Source organism: Acinonyx jubatus, chromosome B1, assembly GCF_027475565.1.
Source record: "Acinonyx jubatus isolate Ajub_Pintada_27869175 chromosome B1, VMU_Ajub_asm_v1.0, whole genome shotgun sequence".
NCBI classification, from domain to species: Eukaryota; Metazoa; Chordata; class Mammalia; order Carnivora; family Felidae; genus Acinonyx; species Acinonyx jubatus.
The window spans coordinates 113,326,125-113,354,123 of NC_069382.1; the positions used below are offsets into that span (position 1 = coordinate 113,326,125).

The 27,999-nt window shown below is 38.7% G+C and overlaps 1 protein-coding gene across 1 annotated transcript in view; it reads left to right on the forward strand.

Moving 5' to 3' along the window:
• Nucleotides 1-9,809: 9,809 nt before the first annotated feature.
• DKK2 (dickkopf WNT signaling pathway inhibitor 2) overlaps nt 9,810-27,999 on the forward strand; it is a 101,754-nt gene continuing 83,564 nt past the window's right edge. The window contains exon 1 of the mRNA XM_015082530.3: nt 9,810-10,807. Within this exon, the coding sequence (XP_014938016.1) occupies nt 10,586-10,807 (222 nt within the window). The 5' untranslated portion in view covers nt 9,810-10,585. The remainder of the gene's footprint in view (nt 10,808-27,999) is intronic.

A 27,999-nucleotide genomic window follows, 5' to 3' on the forward strand; every position in this document is an offset into this window, starting at 1 on the left:
CTGGAATATTGGTACCTGAAGGTTGGTTTAGCTGGATGCAACACCCTTGGTTCACATTTTCTTTCTTTAACTATTTTAAATATTGTACCTAATTGTATCCTCACATAAAACATGGTTGTTAAAATCGACATGATCTTTTTCCTATTGCCAGAGGATATGTTTTCAAGTTCAGTAGTTTAAAATGTGTTATCGTATTGTCCATTCTGGGCGGACTTTCTCCTGTGTAACTTTATGATATGTATTTTCAAATCTTCTTCATTTTGTTCATTTTATTTTAGAACATTTTCTTAAATTATTTTATTTAATGGGTTTGTTGTTGTTTTTGTTCCGTTGCTTGGGTTTCTTATTTGGGGAAAACTGTTATAAGCCTGTTGGATCTTCTTTTCCTGTCTTATATATCTACCATTTTTCTTGAACTCTTTTTATCTCTTTCCTTATTTCTTTTGATTTATCAAATGTCCCTCTTTGTCATCTAGTATTTCCCTAAAACATTGTATGTTGATCTTTTGTTCTTTCCAGTTCAATCTTCATTTCTGAAACAATTTTTCTTGTTACATCTTTTTTTTTCCAGATCTTTCTTTTCTTGAAGCATATATTAGAGTTTTTCTAATTCTGATTTATGATGTTCTTTCATAGAATCAAATTTTTAAAATTTCCTTTAACATGTTTTAGAAGATTAGGTTACTATTTTATGTGTTTATTGGAAATTGTTTTTTGGCTTGCTTGTAGTGATGTTATTCTAGTCCTTATTCTCTTTCTTTCACATATTAAGTTTACACAGGATTGGGCCAAAATCTTTTTTTATTGCCCATTTTTAAGTTTAATAAGGTTTTCTTGTTGTTAGAGAGAGGGTTGGGCCAGAATAATTTTTCTAGCTACGTTACCTAGCACTCCCCTTGTACTGTGTTTATAAAGTGATTTTTTAAATGCCCTTATATTGTTGATATCTACTTCCTCCTTTTGCTCATTTTTATCTACACTTTTTCTTCTTGTCCCAATTGTTCCTGACCTACTCAATTTGGATTCTATTTCCCTAGGTTTTCTTCATTGAGGAACTTTGTTTTTTGACTTAGAGCCTGCAGAACCCATTCTCTCCTAGTTATATCTACTGCTTTCAGATTGGCTGTGTTCTATCAAATGAGGACTTGAGAAAGACTTGAGCGTTCTCTTCTTGAGAGCCTCAGGTTTTTCCGTCAACATCATTTTTCATAGAAACTAATATATGGGCCTTATAATCACTGGTGATTTTCATCACTCACCTTATTGCCTTGTTTTACTCTAGATGTTATCTGTGGGGTTTGTTGTTATTGTGGTTGTGGTTATGTTTGTTTGTTTGTTTGTTTGTTTTTTTGGTTTTGTTTTCCCAGTGTCTTTTTTCTGGTTTTGTATAGCAGGCATTTAAAAACGATGCCATCATGTGTTCCCAGACTCTACCTTCAAACTTTTACCAATAGACTTTTTGAATAACACTAATCCCTTTGTGTTGGGGCTGCTTTATTTGATGTTTATTGCAAGCAGTAAAACATGGGACAAAGTCAGGACAGAGTGAATAAGGAGGGAAGCAGCTTGTTGAAGTAGTTTTTTAAAGAGCTGGGGGGGCGAGGGAGGGGGAAGATGCAAACATTGTTATGGGAGTGGGCAGTCACAGAAGCTAAAGGAAGGTAAGAACTGAGGTCTTTGGATTTTGTTGCCTTAAAAAAATGTTTATTTATTTATCTTGAGAGAGACAGCAGGGGAGGGGCAGAGGGAGAGGTGAGAGAGAATTCCAAGAAGGTTTTGTGCTGTCTGCACAGAGCCCTACGCAGACTCAAACTCACAAACCGTGAGATCATGACCTGAGCCGAAACCAAGAGTCCGAGACTTAACTGACTGAGCCACCCAGGTGCCCTGTTGCTGTTTTGTTGGTTTTTCGTTTTTTGTTTTCAAGTAACCAGAGACAGTTTGAAAATAAAGTGGTAGTAAGATTAAATGGTATGGTTCATTTCCAATGCATTCTGCACATTCGTTAGGCCGTTTGCAACCTGGTTTATCTGCCTTTGTTTCTGAGTGGTCGGGAAGAGTTTTTACAGTAGATTTGGTGCCATATGGGCAAACTGCACTGATCTTGATAAAGAAAGATGGTTCCTTGTGTGTACTTGGGTAAGGGAAATCTTACTAACTTTTAAATTGTTTTTAAAATCCTTACAATCTAGGATTCAGAAGTATTACAGCATCTTCATGGGGAGAGTAGACCTGTTGTCAGGTCTCTCCAATTCAAAAACACTGGTATAGGAAAGGTCTTTAAATACTTCTTTCCAGAAAAATTATTTTGTAATAATCTCTAGTTCTTCATCTTTCTTACTATTGATAAATGTGCATTACTGCCCTCTGCTGCATGAACTTGGACCTCTCCTAGTCTTGCAGACTAATGATAATTTTGCAAGATCATGGATTTGTTTTAAAGCCCATTTCTAAAAGTTGGCAGGAATTCTTATTTTGTCAGAGAATAATATCATGATGGGTTGCAAGTTTTATCCCCCATTTGTATGGATTTACTTAGAGGCATTACTTAGAGCGGTTTCCTTAGAGGCATTTTAATATTAAATGGACACTGAAAAAGAAAAGCAGATGATCATGTCTGCTATATTCAGAAAGTGCTTTACAAATGAATGGCAGATAGTGTACAAATTAACTTATAATTAACAGTCTTAGACTGAATCTACACTTGGTTAAAGAGAATGAAAATTGGTGGATTTTAACAAGCATAACTTTTGATCAGAACTTACAATTGTGGGCTTTTTAAATGAATCACCTCCTACAATTATGCAAACATATAGAAAGGAAAATCACATAATTACATGAACTTGAAAGTAATACTTAGGAAGTTATAATTGTATCTTGCCTTTTCACATTAGAAAAGGTCCCAGTTTGCATATCTCTGGCCCAGTGCTAGCTCCAGTGTTAAGTGGCAGAAAGACATGCATTCAATATTGTAGAACAAAACGACAGTTTTCAAAATTTGATTAATTCTATTACATGCTAAGAGTATATTTATACAATACATTTTGATACCTAAAAGGCCAATGGATAAAATACTTGAGGATTTCATTTTCTTATTAGTTAAAATATAATATTGGTATTGGGGAACAAGGCTAACCCACTTTTAGAACATGGAAACGGTTGTTATGTTCTAGATCTTATTTGATCTTAGGTACATAAAATCTGCACATATATTCTTGAAACTAACAACAAAAATAGCATCTTATGGATTTTGGAAAGAACAACAACAAAAACTGAACTAAATCTGAGTTTATTCTAACTCAGATTTCTTTATAACTTAAAAACTAAATGGTCAAAGTGCACATATATTAAAAAAATGATTTCATGAGCAGTTTCAATGAAATTAGATATTCCCCCTGCTTCCACATATTTAGCACTGCCTTGAATTAATTAAAGGTACTGCGATTCCAACTGACTATTAATTTACTGAATAAATGGAACAAATCAAATTAAATAAATGGACAAATTAAGTTAGTAACAGAACAACTTGCTGATTGCTAGATCGATCTATTTTTGATTCCCGCTTCCTTTTTCTTTGATCTACAATGATTTCATTTTTGTATCATATACTCCTGTATTTTATTATTTCCATCTTTCATTAACGAGGTGCTGTTTTGAAATGTAAAAATGACCTTATCTTCTTGGCAAATAGCTTGTATTCATTTTCAGGGCCCCAGTGGAATCTCAACAATCATATTCAAACTCAGTCAGCTGGGTCCATAGTTAGCCATAAGTCACACACAGAAGAAAGGTGAGAAAGTTAATATCATTAACACAGGCCAGAGGTAAAATGTAATAGGAAAAATTTGAGTAACATTTTTAAGTGGATGTATTACACATCTCCCACCTTAAGTTTAGGAACTCTGGTGGACTTCCAGAAATGTTACTCCTTCCCCAAATATTTTAATATGCACTATGTCTATATCCATCTGTTAGGGGCTGAATTCTGTTTCCCCCCCCCCCCCCAATTTACATGTTGAAACCTTAGCCCCCAGTACCTCAGAATGTAACTGCATTTGGAGATAAGGCCTTTATAAAGGACTTTAAGTTAAAATGAGATCTTTAGGGTAGATCCTCATCCAGTCTGACTTATGTCTTTATAAGAAGAGGAAATTTGGACAAAGACATAAAGGGACAGCCAAGTGAGGACACAGAGAGGCGTTAGCCACCTGCAAGCCAAAAAGAGTGGCCTCAGAAGAAACCAAACCTACCCCCACGTTGATCTTGGAATTCTTGCCTCCAGAACTGTGAGAAAATAAAATCTGTTGTTTAAGCCATTCAGTCTGTGCCATTTTGTTATAGCCACAGACTAGCCATAGACATAAGACACCATCTAAATTGATAGCAGAGAGCCTTTTTTGTTTCTCTGCTAAATGATCACTGAGTTTCCAAGAGGCTCTACTACATTGGATGAAGCTGCAGTATATATACTCGTCTACTTACATATTTGTAGCCATTTACCAAGCTCACCTCCGTCAGCGGAGTCAGCATTGAGTTCTGCTGCAATGAGGAAATTTTCTCCTTTTTTAGGTGTTCTCTACATCGCTGCCGTAACTGGGCTTTATGTCTAAAATGAGAGCCCGATGTGCTGCAAGTTACTCTTTGCTCAGTGATTTTAATATTGTATATTGTTTTAAAGGCATGAACTAAGGAATCCGAATAAGAGGTAATACACATAATGCATGTAAAGTACTTAACAAGCCGACATATAGTAAGAATTTTAATATATTTTGCTTGTTATTCTTTTTTATTACTACTGTATATTTCAAGCCATTTACCTATAAAATTCCTTCAGTTGATTGTAGTTTAATATCTTGACTTTTCATACCTCAAATTGTTTTTGAGCATTGCAGCCTATTCCTACTCTATCAAAAGGTAGGATCTATCATAAAATGATCATTCAAAAATAGACCAAACACAATTTACATTTCCTATTACCGAGCCTAGTGATGCTTGAAACACAGATTTTAAATTGCCACTTGGGAACCTATTTCCTTATTTTTTGCAAACAGTTTTCACATTATTTTTCAATCTGTGCCACAATTTATTTTATAGTTAATGTTTTTCCATGGTCATTAGTCATAGGTTCAGATAACTACCAGGAAGAAACATATTGTCCCATGACTGGATTAGCTACCCTGCCCTTCCATTTTTTAATACTCTCTATTTCAAGTGACCAAATCATTTCTGACTGGATAAATTGCCAGATTTTCAATAGTTTCCCCATTTGAGTAATGTTTGTTTTGGAAATAATCTGTAATAATAACAGGGTAGAAATCAATCTATCTTGTTCTTGGCAGGTTGAGGGCTCATAGAATATTTTGCCTAACTCACTGTGGATTCCAAATCTTAGCAGTTAACAGTTGATTAAAACCAACCAATCAACTAACACATCTCTCCCCTAAATAAAAACAATAACAAAAGCAGGCATTTAAAAAGTCATCTTTCTGGATCCCTGTCCTATCAAAAATACAGCAGCTTTAACTTCCTTGTGGGACTTCTCTAGAACCCTGAAGACCTAAGGAATATAGTTTGGAACCCACTGGTCCAGATTACTGAGAAGTTGTTTGTTTTCTTGCTCATCAAGATGAGATTCCTTGCAATGAACCTCTCTTAAGAATTAAACATGTTTCTCTTTCACAGCCAAGTGTAGTAGTTTCCCAAGAAGAATCTTGAAAACAGCCTGCCAGAATTCAGCAGTGGGAGTATGTGGACCACCAAGAAGGATCTGCAGTGTATGGAACCAGCAGAAATTGTGCATCACAAAGGGAAAGGCTTGGTGTTAAACATTTGGAGAATGTTTCCAATTTCAGCTTCACCTAAGGTCACTTACATGCACAAGAATCAGTAGAATTTTGTCCACTTGAGTTTCTGACTATAATATTTGCACACTTTTTATTAGTTGGGTTCAGGTGCTAGGAGAGGGATCTGTTCAATAATTCTCTTTCATCTGAGTAGCAGATAAAGTATTGAGAAGATGATTAGTAGGTCAAAGATCAAAAAAAAAAAGTCATTAGCTAAGCAATTGTGTTTTTGATTGATCCACTGTGAAATCCCTGAAATCATTTCATTTGTGCATGTTTGTGTCAAGTATAGCTAAGTGCCTCAAAAGTGACTGATGAGGCTTTTTCTCATTAGTAGGTCCTGTTGTTCATCAGATCAAGGTAGAAAAGAGTTAATAGCTGAAAATTACAGCAGGGATCAAATAGGAGATACAAATTTTTCATATCTGGTTGGAAATGAGCCCTATCAAGAAACACACACAAAAATGTTCACAATACCAGTGCTAACTTACGTTTACTGAAGATTATTTAAAATGCAATTAACAGCAACACATGATACTCTTATTTCTTAGGCAGAGTGAGAAGCATGAAATGCTCATGTGATAAGATCCAAAATGTGAGCGTACTACTAGAATAGACAGCCAAATAGCCTTGTTTACTATGGAGAGAGGAAACCCATATAGCCATATTTTCCAAGTCTTTTAACATCCAACAGGAGGAAGGTCTGTCATGTCCATCCTGTGTGGACGAGAGGATTTAGGGTCCTGTGGGGCCTACTAAAAGGTAATCTCCCTTCCCAATTTGCCATAATACCATATTTTGGTTCTTAGTAACTAAAATGACCACGACTAGTGTCATTGTAGGACTGTTTTCTCATATCTATTTTTTTTTCTTTCCACAGCCACATGAATTCAATCCAGTTCAGAAGTTCCAGATACCCTATGAGAGACTGAAATTGGCAGAATTCAGCAGCAGATGAGAACAGAGGAAGGCTCATAGCAGCAACTCCTGAGAGGGGCGAGAGGCAGATTTCAGTGAGGCAAGGCCTTGACAGTGGACCATAAGCCTCTCCATAGCCAAGGCACTGTCTTAGGCACCTTTGTCTTCTCAAGACCTTAAGCTCAATAAATACGCAGTGAATGCATGAACAACTGCTAAACAGACTTATGTAGGAAGTGGTTGCCATTGCGGGGAGAGAGATAATGGGATAGAAAACACGAAAAAGGCAATTATGTGTATGCACTTAGCTCACCGTGGGGCTAAGTAGTCAGAAGGAAACCAGGATCCAGAAACAACTAGTCAGATGGTTATTTTTCAACGGAACCAAAATGACTTGAGGAGCAGAGAGAGAAGGGAAAATACGGCCAAAGGAGAAAGTGCTCAGGCACTTTCTTCTAAGAAAACCCTATCCTTACTTCTGTACAGTATTGCCTTTATATATTTACTCCCTAATGAGGTTATTGCAAAATGCATTAAAAAATCCATTTTTCCAAGTAGATTATGAAGCTTGTATCTTCATGCTTATGAAAACACACATGAGAAAACACATGTGTGGTTATGACATTAGTCCAAAGGATTATGTTTATTTGCAGTTAGTTGATTTTGTGTATGTATATCTACTTGTCTATGTGTGGGTTATGTGTGTCTGTTCTACAATTTAAAGAGAGCACTTGGATCATGAATACAATTAGTTTTTACCTCCTGTAAAAACTCCTCCTCCTCCTGTTTAGCCTAAGGTGTAATTGTGTATATTTAAGCATTTGATTCCATAGTGTGATTTAGTTTCATGTATATGGGGAAGTGTTAGTGCACCTAAATGTAAACTTTGATTTTTAATTTTGATTTGCAAAAATTTCCTTTTGGAGTGTGTAGGGTGTCATGTAAACCCCTGAGATAACCTCTATCATGATACCCAGAGAAGAGGGGTTTCTTGAGAGTACATAAGTTGAGCTTCACATCATTTTGCTTTTCAGCAGATATATTGACAAGAGTTAGGAATGACCATGTGGGATCTTACTTTGGTTGGAAGTAAGGAAAGAGGGAACTGACAGGCAAAGTATCTTCAGATTTTCTCTTGATACATGTGTTCCCTCTTTAGCAGATGATGGATATTTGCAACCTTCAAATGGATGTAGAATGATTTCTTACCCATATCATTTAGCTCTCTTTTGTCTTTTCCTTTCCTAACTTAAATTTCTCCATTTCTCTAATATTTTCTAATTGGCATATCACAAACAAGGCAAAAGATACACCTTCCTTAAGGTGTAAACACTGAATCCCAAGTACTCATTAATAGCATATCAATCAGTTTCCTTGCCTTTCACTAGTCCTGTAATGCGTCCTTTGTCCTTGCAAATACATTCCCAGGCATATTTTTAAAAAGTGGGGAAAAAATTGAATGTGAAAATCTCTACTCTAAGGAAGCACAAAGGCAATCCAGAGATAAAAGATTCCAGAGGTTTCCTCAGTTTTAATGACTCTTTGCTTGTGTTAAAAAAAAAAAATCTGAAAACGAAGAATTCCACGCCAGACAGACTCACAGATCAGGGCAGAGAAACATGCAAGGCTGGTGCTGTCTGGGAGACCCCAGACATAAATTCCTACTTTAGAACTCGGCCCTTTTGTGGGGAAAAGAAGAGTCACTAACGTTCTCACTTAGCGACGTGTTGAACGCATACTCCTGTAGGCGCTGGTGTGCTTTAGGATCAGGAATCCTGTTAGGATCGGGTCCACAGATCAGATCTAGAGTGCAGTTCGGGAGATAAGCCTCCTTCTCTAGCTGTTAGCTGCCAAGCTGCGCTCACGGCCTCAATTTCTCTGCGCGCAGGCGTTAGAGCCTGAGAAGGACAAATACAACTCCCAAACAAGCCTTCTCATTGCAGTAGAAGCATTGGCGATTAACGGCCAAACCGCTCCAAACCCGAGCCCTGAGCTTGCCCGGGACGCCTTGTCTCCTGCGATACTTCCGCGCCTCGTCCGGCTGCTGCCACTGGCGCCCCCAAGCGCCGCGCGCTGGGCGCCCCAGTCCCTCTTAAATCCTCCTAGACCTTCTCAGAAGCAAACCGGACCTAGGGAGCCTTGTGAGCTGGAAGGAAAGGCTTCCCATGGAATTCCCAGAAGCTAGGAGGCAGGAAGCTGAGGAAAGCAGAGCCTCAAAAGGCTCCCCTGCCTCCGTTCATTCCAGTTTGGGATTTCCTCTCTGCAAAGGGGGCAGTTGCCTGGCACGGTAAAGGTGCCCGGTAGAGCTGGGAGATTGAAACCCTCGCAGCGTACTCAGGGCACCCCATTCCTCCCAGCCCCAGAGACATAAACGTACGCTGCGTGTGTGGTGGGGTCCCAGGGTTAGGGGTGCAGAAGGCAGACACTAGAAAATCCCAAATTTCTCCTGGGCTTAAAGAATAGGAACATCTTTCCCCTTTCTCAGGTCGTTTTCTCCCCAATTCCAAAGCCCCCATCCATCTCAGTTGGGCACCCCTTGGCACACAGCATAGCGCAGCCTCACACACCGACTGGGAGGCAAAGACTAAAACCCAACTTGAGCATTCGAGCGTACACAGACCACAGCATTAACGCCCAGGTGCTCACTTCTCTAAATCTTCTGTAGGGCTTTCTAGTGCCCCAGTAGGAGTCAGGCATTGTAGGTGGGTGCTGGTGGTCCCCAAGGGCGGTGGAAACCTGCCCCTCTCCACTTCCACTTTTGTCCTCCGTCCGTCCCCAAAGGTCTTTCCACCGTCTGGAGCTGTGGTCAGGAATTAGGAGACCTCACGTTCCTCTGGGACTGAATCCCATTTTCTCAATTGTTGTAGCGTGAAGAGGGGTGTGGGAGGGGGGCAAGGAGGAGAGGCAGGAGGGGGGGCCGCAGAAGCAGCAGCCGCATGGGGGAAGGAGAAGAGTGGGGCGGGAACGTGGGGGGTGAGAGAAACGATTTCACTCTTTGTCACTCTTGAATTGGGGGCGGAGGGAAAAAAAACCCCACTGTGGGAAGCTATAAAAAGCAAAGGGGGCGGCGGTGAGAGAGCAAACGGAGAGAGGGAGACCGATCCGCGCGCGAGACCGCTCCCAGGGCATTGCTGCGTTCCTGGCAGCGGTAGGCTGCCGGGTGTGAATCGGGAAGCGACGCTTCGCGGCGACTGTGCCTGCGCGCGTGGGAGACCTCCGCTCGCCTCAGACCTCCAGGGTCACGTCTGGGGCGTTCTTGATCCCCCATTAGAGCGCCCGCTAACACTGTGTCCTGCAAAGGTGGAGGCTTAAAGCTTAAAGCGTGGTAAGGAAGGCAAAGAGGAGAAAAAAGCAACCGAGGCCGCGGGAGAAGGAGCTGGTGTGGACCTCCAGAGGGATTAAGAGGACGATTGGACCGCGGAGATCCGGGTCCAGAGGGATTAAGAGGACGATTGGACCGGCGGGACCACGGAGGTGCGGGGCAAGGAGCAACTGGAGCGGTGCGGTCTGTGGGGCTGGGTCTTCTTGCACCTCGGGTCACGCCTCCTTGGCGAGAGTGCTCCTCGCCTTTGATTGCTTCCAGTTACTGCAGAACTTCCTGCCCCGCTGGAGAAGCGGGTCTCGCTCTGGTCGCTCTCGCTCCTGGTCTGAAGCGTGAGACTGAGTTCACACGGTGCTGGGCCCCCCCAAGCCAAGTGGGGTTGGGGGAACAGAGCCTGCGATCCGCCTCTCCCCGAGTGAGGGGCCAGGTGTAGGGGTCCTCCCTCCTCTCTCATCCGCACCCCTCCCGGCTTTGCGCCTCCCCGGGGACCCCTCGCCAGGAAATGGCCGCGCTGATGCGGGGCAAGGAGTCGTCCCGATGTCTGCTCCTACTGGCCGCGGTGCTGATGGTGGAGAGCTCACAGCTCGGCAGCTCGCGGGCCAAACTCAACTCCATCAAGTCCTCTCTGGGCGGGGAGACGCCTGCCCAGGCCGCCAATCGATCAGCGGGCACATACCAAGGACTGGCTTTCGGCGGCAGTAAGAAGGGCAAAAACCTGGGGCAGGTAGGAAAACACTCCAAATACACTCTACAGCAAGAGCGATAGGGACCAGCGCTCTTCAGCGCCTCGTTTGCCTTTGCACGCCTCAACCTTTCAAGTGCGTCCCCAGGTGTGGCGCGCACCACAGCTAGGGAAGGGTTCCCAGAACAGATCTTCGTGGGCAGGGGTGGCTGGTGGCTGCTGGTGCTGGAGGGTGTGGACCGGGCGGATTAGAGTTCTCTCATTTTTCCTTTGGGACATGGGCATGGTCAAAATCCAGAGCGTATCGGTGGGGAATGGTCCTTCTCCAAATTTAACATGGCAATGCTGATGATAATGTTAATAGCAGCTAACACATAGCAACTATTACGTGTCAGGCACCGCTCTAAGCGTTTACATATATTTAATCTTCACAACCCTATGAGCTAGGCGCTGTTACTCCCCCCATTCTGCAAATGAAGAAATTGAGTTAAGGAGTGATTAAGCGATTTGCCCAAGGCACACAAGCTAGTGTTAAGTGGCAGAGTGGGATTCCAGTCTAAACAGTCTGGGGCCAGGTCCTGGTCTCTTAACCATTACATTTTACAATGTGGAGGGGGGGATTTACCCTCTTTCAGGTTCTGCTTCCCTCCCAACCACTTTCTTCCTTCAAAGAAGTGAGGTCACAGACAGAAAACTTCAGGACAATCCATTTCTCAATTCTCTAGCATTGTAAATAAATCATCCAGGAGGCAGCAAAATGATGAAGCGACATTGACAGCATCGCGTAACGCAGGCGACCAGGGTGCCTGCGACATAGCAAGGTACACGCCGGAGGCATTTTCGCAAGCGGAAACTTTCCGAGGGCGTTTGTCACGTTGTCATACAGACACATTGACAGTCGCTTGCAAAGAGTTACGCAAATATTCACAAACAATAAAACTAGCGTGCACACTCAGGGCCCGCTGTGGCCAGCGCACAGCAGCCAGGAGAGGGGGCCTTGTGGGCACTGGGAACCACGACAGCTCCCCCTTTCTGCTCCTTTTGTAGCAAGCCAAAACCGAAAGCCAGTATGCCAAACAGCACACGCACCTCTCAGCACAACTGTCAACCCGTGAAAGCGGCTCATTGCCCCACAGATCCTGGGTTTCCTTGTTTCATCGGAGGACCTTGTTGCACCCGCTGTGCGAGCTCTTCGTGTCCTCCACTGCCCCTGCTCCTAGCGCAGGCGGCAGGGTGAAGTTGAGAGCAAGGGCCAGTCCTGGATGGACAATGAGGAAAAAGTTGGCCCGGGTTTGGCCCCCTACTGCCCTCTCACGGGGACAGTTTTGCTAGGTTTACAGTTCCAGAATGCTTCCTAGGCTTTGAAATGACAAACATTTCAGCTATCTTCTCAAAGGAATACAAAGTCTACAACCACAGGACTTTTTTTTTTTTTTAAGGGTCTCCAGGGAAATGAACTATACATATGCATGCATACTACATGCATAAATACTACATGCATACATGTCCTTTGCACATTCTCACATGTCTTGTGCACATACCTCCACACTTATGTGACCATTGTCATTCCCTTTTACTCTTCCCTCTGAAACACTGAACACTTAACATTCCCTTAGATATCCATCATGAAAGGAGGCAAAGTTTAGAAGGAAACAAAGCTGTCAATCCAAATCATAAGACTTTTCTCTAATGCTCCTAACTTCGAATTCTGCCTTGTCAGTTGTTGAAGAGAGCTAGACTTTTAGTTCAGCCAAGGACAGAGGGGTGGACCCAATGATCTTTTGAGGTTCCTATCGATTTTAATCAATGTACATCCTGTGAGTTTCCGTAAAAGACTTTCTGTTTCTGTCACCACTGGGCCCCAACACTTGATGTTCCTGAATCAAATTATCAGTTATGTCAGAACTGTCATTAGCCATGGGTTTACATGGACTAAACTGAGGAGTGCGGCCCAGAATCTAGCTTATGCCTTATGTTTTGATATGCCTATTTTTCTCTGTGTCCAAATATCTGCTCCTTAAAGAGGTTGCAATTCTATGTGGATGTCTTCAAATGGGAAATTGATTTATTTTTATAAATGAGTTTAATTTTCTTCTTTCTTTCTTTCTTTCTTTCTTTTTAATACTCTCCATAACTTAGTGGTTCTGGGGAATAGATTTCATTATATTTACTTAACTGTAATACCATATCCTTAAAATTTGATGATGGGTTTGTGAGAAAATTGTAATTTATAAGAGATAGTGGTAACGTAAGATAAAACACAGTTGAATTGAAGTAAGATAGGTGGAAACTGAGAGGATTATCTTTTGTTATTTTCTGGCTTCTTACTTGTTTAGCGGATGATCTAAAATGTATTCTATTATGAAGAAACAAATGGAAAAATCTATCTTCTTTGAAGTAGAAGAATTCTTTGAATATTTACAGGTCTCTTTACCTTCTTTAATCTACTAGTTAGGTGGTTTCTGAAATTCTTTGTACTCTCACTTTCAATAATAGAATGGAAGTTAGAAAGACTATTCAAACAGGAAGATGCCACATCCTTTTTTGGAGAAAAAAATGTCGAATTGAAGTGTAGCCGAGCTGAATTTTTATCCATCAGAATAGAAAAATATGATTGATTGATAAGATTGGGTGTTAAGTGCCAACTGATCAAACTAGCTAATTATGTAGTGTCATTCTGAGGCCTGATAATTTGATTTTCTCCCCCTCCCCCAATCTTGATGAATGATGCTGAAATGTATGTGTTTCAGAGGTACAGGAACAGGAAACTGTAGGATGCAAATTCAAGCAGGTATATCAGAAATTTAGTTTTTGGTCTTCTTTTCTTTAAGTGAAAATTGAATAATTTTTTTTTCTGATTTACTTTCAGAATATAGAATTAAAATAAAGATTTTATTGCCCTTGCAGAATAAATTAATGAAGGAATTTAATAATTCATTAATCTACAAAAGTGAAAATGAGAAAATAGGCCCGAAGCTTTTCTTGATTCGATGTAGACTGTTTTCGTATGAAGAAAACATTCTTATTTATAGGAATTCTATTTATTCTATAGGTGAGATGGATTATTTGTAAATCATTCCTGGAAAAGATGCCTTTGAAGATCAGGAAAGATTAGGAGAGGTCAAAAAGAGAACATACTGTTCTCCAGAGGTGTTACGATTCTCATTTTTAGGTTTGCTTTCAAAGACAGTTATGAGCTATGATGGAAAATGACCTACAAAATTGAATATGGCAGTATTCAAGTGATTGATACAGAAGTAGCAAAAATGATTTCGTTGAATTTTTCACATTTATGTTTTAACTTGGCTTTCCATTTTCGTCTATTGCTTATGAGTTTTAAAAGATAGTGTATATGTATGTGGGATAAATTAACTTGTAGACTGTTACTAACGCATATACATGTCAAGATATTTCCCTTTCCAAAGAGATTATTGCAAATGTTCTAAGTTAAAAATAATTTTAAACAAAATCTTTTATATCATGTGGATACATATATTCTGAATAAGTACACCGTTGCTTGACATCACCTCTGGAGTTTGAAGTAATCAAGTTTTACAGGCCACTTTAAGAACAAATAAAACAACAAGCAATTTAAAAAATCAATTTACTTTTGTAATTCACTTTTTTTTTTTCCAAATGGAAAACCTTTGGATTTGTGCTTGTAATTGCTTCTTTTAGTCTTCTTTACTCCTTGCTTTGTCTCTTTGAGACAGATTAATTTGAATGCAATGCTATTGGATTTTGAAATATTTTTAGAGGTTATGAGTAGAAGAGTGGAAAATAAGTACATTTTAAATGTAAATAAGCTTCCTGGCATGTGTCTCTAAAAAGAAGCTGAAAACCGGTTTAACATAAATTCGATTCCATGATTTTCTCATATAACTTGGACATTTGGGCAGGTTTGGATAACGTTGTGCTGTGAAAAAAGAATGCTTGAAATACGTTGAAACAGAAGCTTGAGGGAGTCGGTTAGAGAGCCCTAATATTTGTGTATTGCATTTTCTTTAATAAAAAGTGCCACGTCTATTTGTATGTATGAATACTCAGGGAAGTGCTCATAGAAGTAAACTGTATATAAAATAGATACAATTTGCTGTAGGTGATCACTTCACTTTTTGAAATTACCCATGACTTTTTTTTTAACCCCAGCCCAACTTTCTCCTGCTAGAGAGTAAACATCTGCAATTTTTTCTGAACATCACCTGATGCTAAGTGCAATCAGGAAAGCAAGTCATTTTTAAAATTTAAACTTTCCAAAATAGAAAGGTTTTGAAACAATCTGCAGTAAGGTTCATTTTCTTTCACTGTGAATAATAGAGAATTGATAGTCGATGCAAGTGGAAGGTGACCTCATGAATAGCAAGAAAAGTATTTTAACGATAATCTAAGTAGGAGCATCCATCATTTTATTTTTGTGCTAGAGTAGAGAGAGCAAGGGACAAGGGTACTTAAACTCACTCCAGCTGTGACTTTGACCCTACCAGAGTCTTTTTTAGTACTCCCCTCCAATACAAACTCCTCCCAGGATGTTTCAAATCTTATAGTTTTTAAAGTAGAGAAAGCAATGTAATAGAAGGGTAACTGATGTATTCTGTCCTAGAAGAATGTTGCCGCTTCCTCTTCTTTTCCTTGCACATTTTAAATGGATATTAAAATAACTTGTTAAATTGTAGAAGTCTTTTATAATACTCAACATATTTACCATTTTCGACCCACAATTTTCTAGCTGTTCATTCTTTGATATTGATGTAACATCAAAATGAATTACAATCTTTTTTCTGTCTGTGATTCCCTCACAGCCCTTTAAAGTCATTCTACTTCATTAGACCCCTGGTTACTTGTGCTCATCTATAAAAAGAAGGTAAAGCTGCTCCTAGTTACTTATCTCACAATTGAAAAGATTTATTTACTATGTGTGTCTGCCCATGACTCTCACTGAGTCATTTTTTTAAAAATAATTTTGAAACAGAACCCAAAAGGAGAAAAAATTAATAATAGTTAATGGATAAATTTTTGCATTGTGTAGGATTGCTTTAAGATAACAGAAAGATTAAATATGGAATGCATAATGAAAATTTAGTATTATCATGGAAGGTAAGCAGAGGTTAATTTTCTTTTCCTCCTTTGTCCCCTCTTGCCAGGAGCTAGAGGACAGCAACATATTTTTCTCTAATTGTTTTGTTTTGTTTTGTTTTGTTTTGTTTTTCAGGACAAATATAAACTATTCTCCCAAATGAAGAGGTCAACTGATATAAAATATGGGAGATTTTTTTTGATAGGAACATCTGTCCACAGGAAGAAAAGTCACCACCCAAATATTTTAAGTAGTGGCTTCCCAACAAGTCTCTCGTGCTAGCAGCTCTGGGTTACTGCCCATGTCTCTGGGTTCAAACCAATGATGATGGAGGCCATGAATGATACCAACATCTAATCAGATGTCCTCAGGGAGAGCTCATCCCATAAATCCTTGTCCTTGGAACGATAAATTGAGCCAGATGAAACTTTAAGGCAGAGGGATTTCAATATCAGGTCTAAAATGCTGTATTTTAACTCAAGTAATTCGTTTATGTAGCATTAAAAAACAATTATTATTTCAACACTGATTCCATAACCATTTAACCATAACAGACTCTATTTGTGGAGTCTTAATAGTAGTTGAGATTTATCTATGTGCAATAAACAATAACAAATAACAAATGTAGCAATAAAATCAGAAAAAAGCACAAAAGTAGTATATTTTTTAAAACCTCATTTCTTCTCTCTCCTTCATAGATAGAAGGGGCAAATGTGCATTAGTTATCCTTTGAAATATATTACAGTGCCTAATTTAATTGGTTGATTCCACTTATGTATTATAATTTGGTATATAGATAGTTACATATTTTATAATCATACGAATTCTAACTGCTGCACCCTGTCTAAAACAAAGAAATAAAATTAATGAGGGAATAAGTACATTAGGTGGAAAAATTAGGAGTACTGATTTCTTAAAATAGTGGATCTATGCAAACATTTCCTGAAAGATGTTAGTTCTCTGTACTATATCTTTCCAAATAAGAGTGTTCTTTTTTTCTGGGGACTGGAGGAAGTAAGTGGTCCTCAGACATATTATTTCCTTCACTGGCTTATAAGTACTTATATCACACATTAAATTCTAGTACAAAGTTCCATTTATTATTTACTCTGTGCCATACATTGCTCCAAATTCTTCATTATAATGAACTCTTTCGAACGTCTCAGCAGCCCTTCAAAGGGCAAATCCTATTGTCATCCTTATTTTTATAAATGATAAAATATTTTATAAATTATAAAGCAATAATTTTTCTGAGACACAGAGAGGTTATGCAGTTTGTACAAGTCACACAGCATTAAGTGCAGAGAGGCAAAAAACACACTCTCCTGTGTTTATCTGCCTGCATCTGAGGGACACAAGGTGCCCACTGACACCAGCAAGGCAGAGGCCTTCTCAGTGACCTCCCTGCAAGGATTGTGAGTTGGTTTGACTGGCATCACTCACATCTGATCAGATAAGGGAAAAATCATTGAGGGCTAGTGCCTCTGATTGCTTTTGCTTTTCCCTTGCTTTGGACTTCTCTAGCTTCCTTTTGGAGAACCAGATGATCTGTAGCAGCCCCACAGCACTATACTTTCCAAAGAGGTTCCAACTTCTGACTTGCCACTGACCAGCTTAATGTCTTTGGGAAAGTTACTTAATCTCTGGTTCTTTTTCTTTTAATATGTAAAAGAAGATAAGTAACAATAGCAACCAAGAGTAATCATATTTATGTTACTGAGCCAGAGGGAAAGGGAAGTGCACTTATTTACTGTGCTGATGTCATTATTACTGCTACCATTACAGAAATAAGACCAAGTCAAGTGCTCACGCAAAAAACAGAAAGTGCTGCTTCATCTTCCCCACCAAACCGGGCAGGGGTAACTAAATAAATGCATGTGATGTGCATGAAGGAAACAAATGAACTCAGTGGCACCAAGGGCAAGATTGCACAACAAAATAAGACAAAATGAATACACACACAAACATGCTATTACATTTCTTGTATCGAATGTTAACATTAAGAGGGTTGGTGAGTCAGTGCTGTCTTGTATAAAGTAAGCAAAATAGCATATACTTGAGTAATTGGTGAAATGCACAGAAGCAAGGGTACACCAGACATTAAAATACAATCACAGTAAGTGAGGGTCCTAACAGCCATGGCAATATTAGTTATTTAACCACAGGAACCAAAATAATTGAACAACATGTTAGAGTCTGCTGCCGACAGCATTAATTTGATATTCTCCAAAGTAAGATAGCCTCTGCAAAGGCAAGTTTCTTGACACTTTCTGCACAGCCTGGGGCCCAGAGAGCTTGCTGAGAATTTGGAAGGTTTACAAACCTTTTTTGAGTGTCAGCTGTCCTGCGAGGAGGACTTAGAAATTCGGGGTTCATAATTCCCATTCCACTCCCTTCACTTTCTTTGTTTTATTTGGACTGTTCCAGGATTCAGGTGATTTGGAAGTATTTTAACAATGTTACATTAAGAGTGAAAGTCTTTTAGCATATTGGAAACCAGCTGTTTGCCAATAAGTGTTTCTATCTGGTAATGAGCTAAAAGACTGGGTTCAGATGGGATGATGGGCGTGGGGATTGTCATTTAAAACCAACTGAAATGACAGCTCACATTCAAATAATGGTCTTCACTTGCTCATTCTAGCTTCACTTCATCTTAACCCTTTGAAACTTGGCTCAAGAAGCATTGGGTTAATTTGTCTCTTGAAATCTTTTCAACAATCATCCTCTATGCTCGGTAGCCTATCCTTTATACTTAATTTACCCCCTTGCTTCTGGTGTTACATGTTTCCATGCTCCTGTCTGGATCATTCCTCCCTCTTTCTTTCACTGATCCCTCTACAACCTTCTGCCCATAAATGTGGGCATTTGCTCAAGTCCCTTCCTTACACTTCTTTCTCTGTTCCACTCTCTCCCCTTTGCTGAGAGGATTTCCTTCTTTGCAATCATTTGCCACACAGGCAGAAATCTACCCTTAGTTTGGTTAAACTCCTGAGCCCCCTTACCTGCTCAACTGTTTGGGACATCTTTCCAGAAACAAACAAACAAACAAACAAGTCCCCATATCAAAAATCACACATTTTATGTCTAACTTTGAATTGTCAGGAGTTAGGCAACCAAGTCTTTATGATTTCTCATAGCTATCAAAACAAAACAAAACAAAACAGGTGAAAAGTGCCCTAGGTTAATCTAATGCAGGCCACAAGAATCAAGTCTGATTGCCCAAATTCTTCTCATGCTTTGCTCATTACTCACTGGTGATGAAAGAAAGCTCTGTAGATTCCCATGAATGCTCCATATTTAAATGCTTGGGATTTAAATGGCCTCCAATTTTTTTTCTCTATGGTAGACCTGTTGTTAAAACAACTCATGTCTGATTAGAATGTGCAAATAAATCTGTAATGTATGCTTATAAAACATTACATATTATAATATGTGCATACACATTTTGAACAATATATAATGTTTATTTTTATAGCTTGAACAACTTACCACAGAGTAATTTTTTGCTATTTGCTATTTTAGAAATAATTGTTAGTTTTTAACATTTCCTTTCAACCTGACAGACTCTTAAACATGCTTTCATAACTGTGTAAGAGGATTCTTCAAATGTGCTTATTTAATATTATTTAAGATGGAGAACTTTACAGAAAGAACCAAGAGAACCTTTTATCACCCAAAGGTTTCGAGACCTTGTACAAAACAGACAAATGTAGGCATAGTTGGAGCTGGCAGATACATTAGAAATCACCTAGTTTAACTCACTCCTTTTATGTGTGAGGGAACCGCACTAGGAGATATTTCCTGACCTGTCCCCGATGTCAGTGCCTGTGACAAAAGAATTTCTGTTGGAACTTGGATTATCTGACTTCTAACACAAGTCTTCCAAATAATCAAAAGCAACACTTTCTGTCAAATCCATGGTAACAAAGCGCTATAGAAGAATTAAATTCAGTTGATTTAAAAGCTGGTGGGAGATAAATTACATGGAGAGCTCTCTTTCAGCTCTGAATTTTGTCTGTCAAAATGTATTATCAAAGAGTACAATGTCATGATGACAACTATGTCAGTAGGATTTATACAAAATTAATGAAGGGGAGGGGCTTTGACTGTATTGTCTTTGCTCACTTTTTCAGTCATGATACTTAGTGACATGATTAGCAAGAAGTCTGGCTGGAGAGAATCTGCACAGGAACAGCAGGAACACACAAAAGAAGGGAAGGAAATAATGGTGGGCTGGCGGGAACACAGATTGCTTGACCTTTGTCCAAGCATCATCTAGGATAGAGGCCAATGGCTTTAAAACTCTTCTGACAGCGATGCACGGAAAAAATTGTATTTTATGTTGTGATCCAGAATGCACACACACCCCTCAAAACAAAGTTTTGAAAATAAATCTTACAATGGGTAATGCAGTGAGACATTTTAAGAAATTTTAGTCCTTTCCTTCATGTTCTATTCTATGTTAGTCTCCTATTCTATTCTCTCCCTCTTTCTCCCTCTTTCTCCCTCTCTTTCTCCCTCTTGCTCTCTCTCTTTAAAATGCTGGTCATGACGGGGCACCTGGGTGACTCAGTTAAGCATCCAACTCTTGATTTGGGCTCAGGTCATGATCTCACCGAGCCCTGCATCAGGGCTTGGGATTCTCTCTCTCCTTCTCTGTTCCTCCCCCCCTCCCTCCGGTGTGCTGGCTCTTTCTCTCTCTCTCAAAATTAAATAAACTTAAAAAAATAAAATAAATAAATGCTGGTAATGACTCATTGAATTCATTGATCAAAATCTGAGGTTTGAAAACCTCTGCCCCATTTGATCCTGCCCTCACCCTGCACAGAACTCAGGGTACCATGCTGGGACATCAGCCATCCTTTAGGATCAGCACCAGTGAGGGGAGGTAGACAGCAGAGGCAGGAAGGTCTTCATGGACAGAAGCATGCATTGTCTCAGACCTCTCCCACTTTCCCTTCTGCAACAGCATGTCGGCCTCTGGCCTAAATGTGGTGGACCTCTTCACCTACGATGTGCTTCACCTTTGCCTCTCTTTCCACTTTTAGGAGTAGGTGACCGATAACTATGCTGCACGTGGTACTTGGATGGTTCAGACATGTTTACTCGGAATCTGTTACCTACGTTAGTATTGTTCTTCCTGAGTGTATGCTGTGTGCACTGTCATATTTTATTTCTGAGAAAATGCAGTCGTAAATGGTTACAGTCTCTACACAGGATAGCAGGTGAACCTCAGAGAGCATGGGATATAGATTCAGAAGCCCTGGGTAGCCTATTGAAGAAATATCCTGGCCCTTGAAGAAATCATCCGACACCTTTGAGCCTTAGTTCTCTCATCAGTAAAATGTTAGTTCATAATAATATTATATTTTCTTATCTGTTTGCAAAATATAAAATATTGCTTATTTGATTAACATCATTAGAAGTTATTTTATGAAAAATAAAATTAAGACCTTTCCACCCTGAATTTATGAAGGACCAATGTGAATTAGAGTCAACTCTAATGAGTTAGAGTTAGCTAGAATGAGTTAATCTAGTTGGATTTTATGATTCTGGAATCATAAATTCAGTTTCTGTTTTAATAGATTGCCTTTTTTATATAAGCAGGAAGATTGAAAGTTGAAGGTGTTTTTTGGTTTTGTGGGTTTTTTTTCTTCTTATTCATTTTGATTTTCTTGGATTTACCCAAAAATTGCAGTGCTAGTGGTTATACTTTCACCTTGCGGATTAAAACATAGTTTTTGTTTTTGTTTCATTTCTGCAGGCTACAAACTGCTCTCTCGCCTGTTTAGAATATCCTGTCTATGATATTCAAGGAGAGCTTTTTTTTTCTATCATGTCAGAGATGTGTTACTATTTATGTATTTTCAATATATCTTGGAAAGACATGATAAGTGTCTTAATAATAGAAGTAAGTGTATTTTTAAAACTGTGAAACTAAACATGAGGGTCACATTTTGGACACATTATAGGCTATTGGGGTCAGAATGGATAAGTTTAGGGGAAGAGCCAATTGTAGTCCAGTTGCGTGGATGTGAAATCACATGTACGGTGACAGAGGAAATATATTTTGTTAGAATTCTTCAAACAGGAAAGTGGGTATTTTCAGAGCTGTTGAAAGCATATTGTATTGCTAAGGAGGCATTTCCTAGCGAACAATGTAATAAGTCTTATCATTCACGTTACAAGTGCTAGAATCTCACCCAACCATTTGTCCGTGCTAAAAATAGTCTAGGCTTCCTGCTTTCTATTCCTGTTCCTAAGCAATTATTCTCCAACGTATAGGATCCTACGTCTTCCTTAATATTGAGGTCTTCTGCTGCTTTATTGTCAATCCAATTGTCATTGCTTTGGCTCAGACCATAATCATTTCCGGATGGACTATTTCAGTATTGTAATCGTTTTGTACTTCTCCAAACCATCCTCCGTACTACTTCTAAAGTGAGCTTTTTAAAGTAAAACTCTTATCAAGCTATTCTCCATCTCATGGCCATTTCTAGAGCGTGATGTCTGAATTTCCTGAGACGGCGCACCATATCATCAATTATTTCGTTTCTCTCTATCCCTGGGGCCATACAATTGTTGAGTGGAAGATGTGGGATTTATAACTAAGCAGTCTTACTGGAGTCGGCCTGCTCAATCACCGTGCTGTCCTGCCTCCTCGTATAAACTGGAGGCCAGAGAAACCAGCTAGAGAACTTTTACTGGTACACTTCAGAATTCAGATGTGGTTCCAATCTTCAGGTCAGTCAACTTGCTAATTGCTTACTTACTTCTTTGGTGTATTAGATGCTATAGTCATAGTAAACAAATATTTGTCTGACACATACGCCATGCTGGGTATTTGGAGTAGGTACCCATAAAAGCAAATGTAGTCTTCTTGTGGAATCCAGTTGGCATTTTAAGATTAAAAGAGATAGCCAGAAATGGTCCAGTCCATGCTTCTCTTTCTAATACAATATTAAATCTGGACAACCTGATGTGTTTTCCTTTTTCTAAAGAGTTCCAAGAATGAACACTTGAATAGAATCACTTAGTTATCTCATTATTTTAACTTTAATTATGTCAAAAACTAGAACATTCTCCTTTCTGTTTTAGTGGAGCATGAATAAAACAAACCTGGATGTCAATCTGTATGTAAAATCCCTCCCTTATTAACACAAAGTGTAAGTACATTATTTTAATCATTTTTCACAAATTACACTCTGATTCCCTTGATGAACAGTCAGGCTGACCTGGAAGGGTAAGACCATCGCTATAAACACTCAAGAAGAAGGTCTGTTCATGTTGGACATTATGGTGACAATGTAGAGCAGTGGTGTCTGCTTTTTCCTTTCTAAATATTTTAGAAGGAATTAAATTTTGATTTTTTTCCCCTTTGTAAATGCCTCACTATTCCCTGTGGAGGTCTGATCCTAATTTTATCATTTATAAAGGACTAAAGAAACATTAATGGGAAGAGGCATGCTCATGAGGAATTAGAAGAATAATAAGGAATAACAAAGTTGTACTAGTAGGAGGGTAGGAGTCTGGTGACCTAAAAATGGAAAGGTGGAGGGGGTGTGTTCAGTAAAGTAGACAAGATTTTACCGCAGGTAGGGAAGAGGGATGGAATGTGTGCTAAAATACATCACAGAATGAAATTTGATAAAGATACCAGTTTAAAATAATCTCCTAGGTTTTTTTTTTTTCTTTAAACAACCACACTCATTATTTTTTGAAATTAGTCACTGCAGAAAACTCATCCTTTTGATATTGTCACTTAAATTTTGTTTTGGAACTAACTTCATAAGTAGTTTACATGTTTATTTTAGTCTACAACTTTATGACCACAAACAATGTTATATATATTGATTAACATACCACATTTAAAATGCTAGGCCCTGGGGCGCCTGGGTGGCTCAGTCAGTTGAGCTTCCGACTTTGGCTCAGGTCATGATCTTGCGATTCGTGAGTTAGAGCTCAGCGTCAGGCTCTGTGCTGACAGCTCAGAGCCTGGAGTCTGCTTGGGATTCTGTGTCTCCCTCTCTCTCTGCCCCTCACCTATTTTCTCTCTCTCTCTCTCTCAAAAATAAACACTAAAAAATTGTTTTCAGGGATGCCTGGGTGGCTCAGTTGGTTAAGCATCCAACTTAGGCTCAGGTCATGATCTCACGGTTGGAGGTCTGAGCCCTGTGTCAGGCTCTGTGCTGACAGCTCAGAGCCTGGAGCCTGCTTCATATTTTATGTCTCCCCCTCTCTCTACCCCTCCCCTGTTTGCACTTTGTCTCTCTCTCTCTCTCAAAAATAAATAAACATTAAAAAAATTTTTTTTAATTTAAAATGCTTGGCCCTGAGTGATTTTATGTTGTTTCCATTAACCAAATAACCAACAGAAGGTAAGGATATCAAAGAAATGTGGTGTCATTTCTGAAAGCAATTCCAAAAAGTTCCAAAAGATATTCTGAGTCATGGAATCAGTATTGTGGTTTCAAATGTAAATCCTTCAATGTTGATTGTTTTAAGGTGGAAAACCATCAACTGGGTTTATAGTCTTAAAATTAAAATATATATATATATATATATGTAATATCTCATAATTAGGTCTTCTCCATTAGAAGAACCTGGTCAGAATTTATATAATATGGTTATTATTTCTCAGAGGATCATGGTGTTCAGGAAGCATTTAATGAGTACAAGCCAGCAGTATGTTCCCCACCCAAACCCACTCTTTTCCTGAAAGAAGAGGCAGGAACAAATCAAACCCAGTGCAATTCCCTAGAGTCTGTCTGGTGACACACATAACTTTATGTGCCATTTAGTTAAAATGTGTACACTGAAGTCAGAAAAACAATAAGGTCCGTAAAAAGTTATTTTTTAATGCAAATATAGTCTATTAAAATTTTACAGAAAAAACTAAACTGCTTTAACTCGGTAAAAATATTTTTGCAATTGTTCAAATTAATACAGTGCTTCCAAAATGGTCTTTGGAAATCCTTGTAAATTTCCTTGCTTGCCCATTTGCCCCACTGCTATCTTCTCAACACTTTTCAGAGGGAAAATTTTCTTTTTTAACCAGAAAAATCTTCTTGAAATTACATTTCCGGAGGGGTCCTGGCCACACCAGCTGCAACACATTGTAACTGAATTTTAGTCTCTGTTTTTCTTATTGTTAACAGCACAAGTGTCCAGCACTCAGGTCTTATGCCACTGACATCCCACTGATTGATTACAAATTGGATTCAAGTGTGTGCTGTGAATTTTCCTGTTAGAAAAATACAAGCTTTCAACACAAAATAGCAGCTATATTTGATGGTCTGAAACTTAAAAAATTAAGTTAGACCAAAAAATATAATTCTGGTTCTTAGTAAATGTCAATAAAGAAGAATGTAGCCCAACCTCACCAGTAATTGTTTTTTCATTTCTTTTTTTTTTAATTCCACTTATGGAGAGAGTCAGAGACTGAATGGAGAGAATGTTCTGATAGTTGAGACAAAGATGTTCTGAATTTTCAAGGACCATTTAAAATATCTTAGGGAAGTGGGGCACCTGAGTGGCTCAGTCTGTTGAACATCTGACTTCAGCTCAGGTCATGATCTCATCGTTCGTGAGTTTGAGTCCTGCATCAGGCTGGTATCAGTGAGGATCCTGCTTCGGATCCTCTGTCCTCCTCTTTTTCTGTGCCTCCCCTGCTCACACTCTCTCAAAATTAAATTTTAAAAAAAATGTTTAAAAAAATAAGATATCTTAGGGAATCAAGGCAGGGCAATGTCCAGAGCAATGGACAAATTATTGATTTTGAATACATGCTATCAGATTTAAGAATCGCGTGCCCAATGACAAGCCCATTGCAATGATCATAATGAGATTTAACATAAGGATTTGAAAGAGTGATGATCTGCAGCTAAAATGCATGAAAAGGAAGAACATGACTGAAAGTTACTTGTGACTCAATCACAAAATCAAGCAGGAAAAATAGGCTGAGTCTCCAATCATAGTCTTTGCTTATCTATGGTTAGGCAGTTCACAATGTGAGTAGTACACAATACCTTGCTTCTAGAAGACAGGGCAACTAATATTTGTTGAGAACCTACTTCACGCCAAGAACTTTATATTATCTCAGTCTTCCCAATGCCCTATGAGCTTCTGTCATGTGCAGAGCACTCAGTAAATGTTTGTGAGAGGCAGTCAAGCAAGGAAGAAGTTGCTACAAAAGTGAGCATTTACATTATGAGCAACCTCAACATATGGTATCTAAGGTCCTGTGATGGCCTAGCTTCAAATTCAGAATTATTTGATTGTAGTTTTAATGTAGAATAGCTTTGCCTTGCTGAGTTAGTAGGGAAGCCACCTTACACTTCTTTTTAGAACAGTCATTATAAAAAAGGCAAGAAATAACAAGTGTACATGAGGATGTGGAGGAAAGGAAACACTCGCACACTGTTAGCGGGAATATAAGTTGGTGCAGCTGCTATGGAAAACAATGTGGAGGTTCCTCAAAAAATTAAAAATTGAACCATGATATGATCCAGAAATTCCACTTCTGGGTATTTATCCAATGAAAACAAAAACACTAAATCAAAAAGATATATGCACTCTATGTTTGTTGCAGCATTATTTGCAAGATATGGAAACAACCTGTCTGTTAATGGATGAGTGGATAAAGAAATTGTGATATATATATACATATATATATATATATATGCATAATGGAATATTATCCAGCCATAAAAAGAGTGAAATCTTGCCATTTGTGACAACATGGATAGACCTTGATGGCATTATGCTGAGTGAAGTAAGTCAGGTGGAGATAGACTAATACTGTATGATATCTCTTATATATGGAATCTAAAAAAGAAAGAGACCACCAAACATACAATAAAAAACCAAGCTTGTAGATACAGAGAACAGATTGGTGGTTACTGGGGACATGGGGTAGGAGAATAAAAAAAGAAAGTGGAGAGACACAACCAATCACTGAGACTGGAAACTGGCACAACTCCATATGCAATTAATTTAGCAAGTGTGTCTGATTATTCTTTTATGCGCTTCATTTCTTGTACAACATATTTGTTAATTATACAGAAACAGATTAGCATGCTTTACTGAAACATGAACTGAGAAAGAAAATGATAGTGGCATTAAATCTGAATTGCAAGTAATTTCTGAAGTCAGTCTACATTATTGGCTTAATTAAGATTATGAGTTCTTGGTTCCTGTGCCTGAAAATTAAGGTGAATATTCTGATCTTGGTCAAATTGGAATCTATTGAATGACTTTTGTGAGATCTTTGTTATAGTTACTATATTTTCAGGATGATACTGCAACTATATTTGTAATTATATTATATATTTATAATTATATTATAAAATCTGTTTTTTTTCCCTATTCCTATCAATTTTTTAAACAGTGAATGAATTTGTCTTCCCCATATTGAGATTTTGTTTTGTTTTGTTTTAGGGGTTTAACAACTTTATAGAATGAACCTGTAAATTCTAGAAACATAATCAAAGTCCTTATCTTCTTATCTCTGAGGAATAAACCAAATTGCCATAATCTTTAAAAGGAATAGATGATAAATATCTATCAAAGGAAAAAATAAACATTTAAAATATCTGTTCACTACTAATAGTTGGTGAAAGGTAATAGATGGCTAAACAAGGACTTAAGAAAGATAGTTTGTGGGAAATTCAATCCCCAAAATTGCAAAGAAGTGAGTGTTAATTTATACTCTTCAAAATGTCAGTTTTATCGGGGGGTGGGAAGGCAATTGCTACTAGTTGTTCAATAGATTCTGGATTGTCCGCCATATTTTCTCTGTCCAGATTTTCATTAATGATCAGGAAGTCAAGGTGTGGGCCAAATGTCTCCTTATGTTTCAGAAAGACTAGGGAAGAGAGATATTCCCTTGTTGGTCTGATTGTTGCGAACCCAGGGACAAGAACAGAGCATTTTTGGAATGTGCACATGCTTAACACCTGGAATTTTCTGAGAGTTATAGTCATACTTCATCAGTCACCAGAATGAAAAGCCAAATGCCGATCTGAAGGAGAACTTCTGAGGCAATTCTTCTGGAGCTAGCAATATACCCTACTTGTCATCTCTCAGACATAAGCCTTTAATCCTCTCTTCCTACAATTGTTTATTTTAAAATGTGAGAAAGGCTAAGGATGTCACAGCC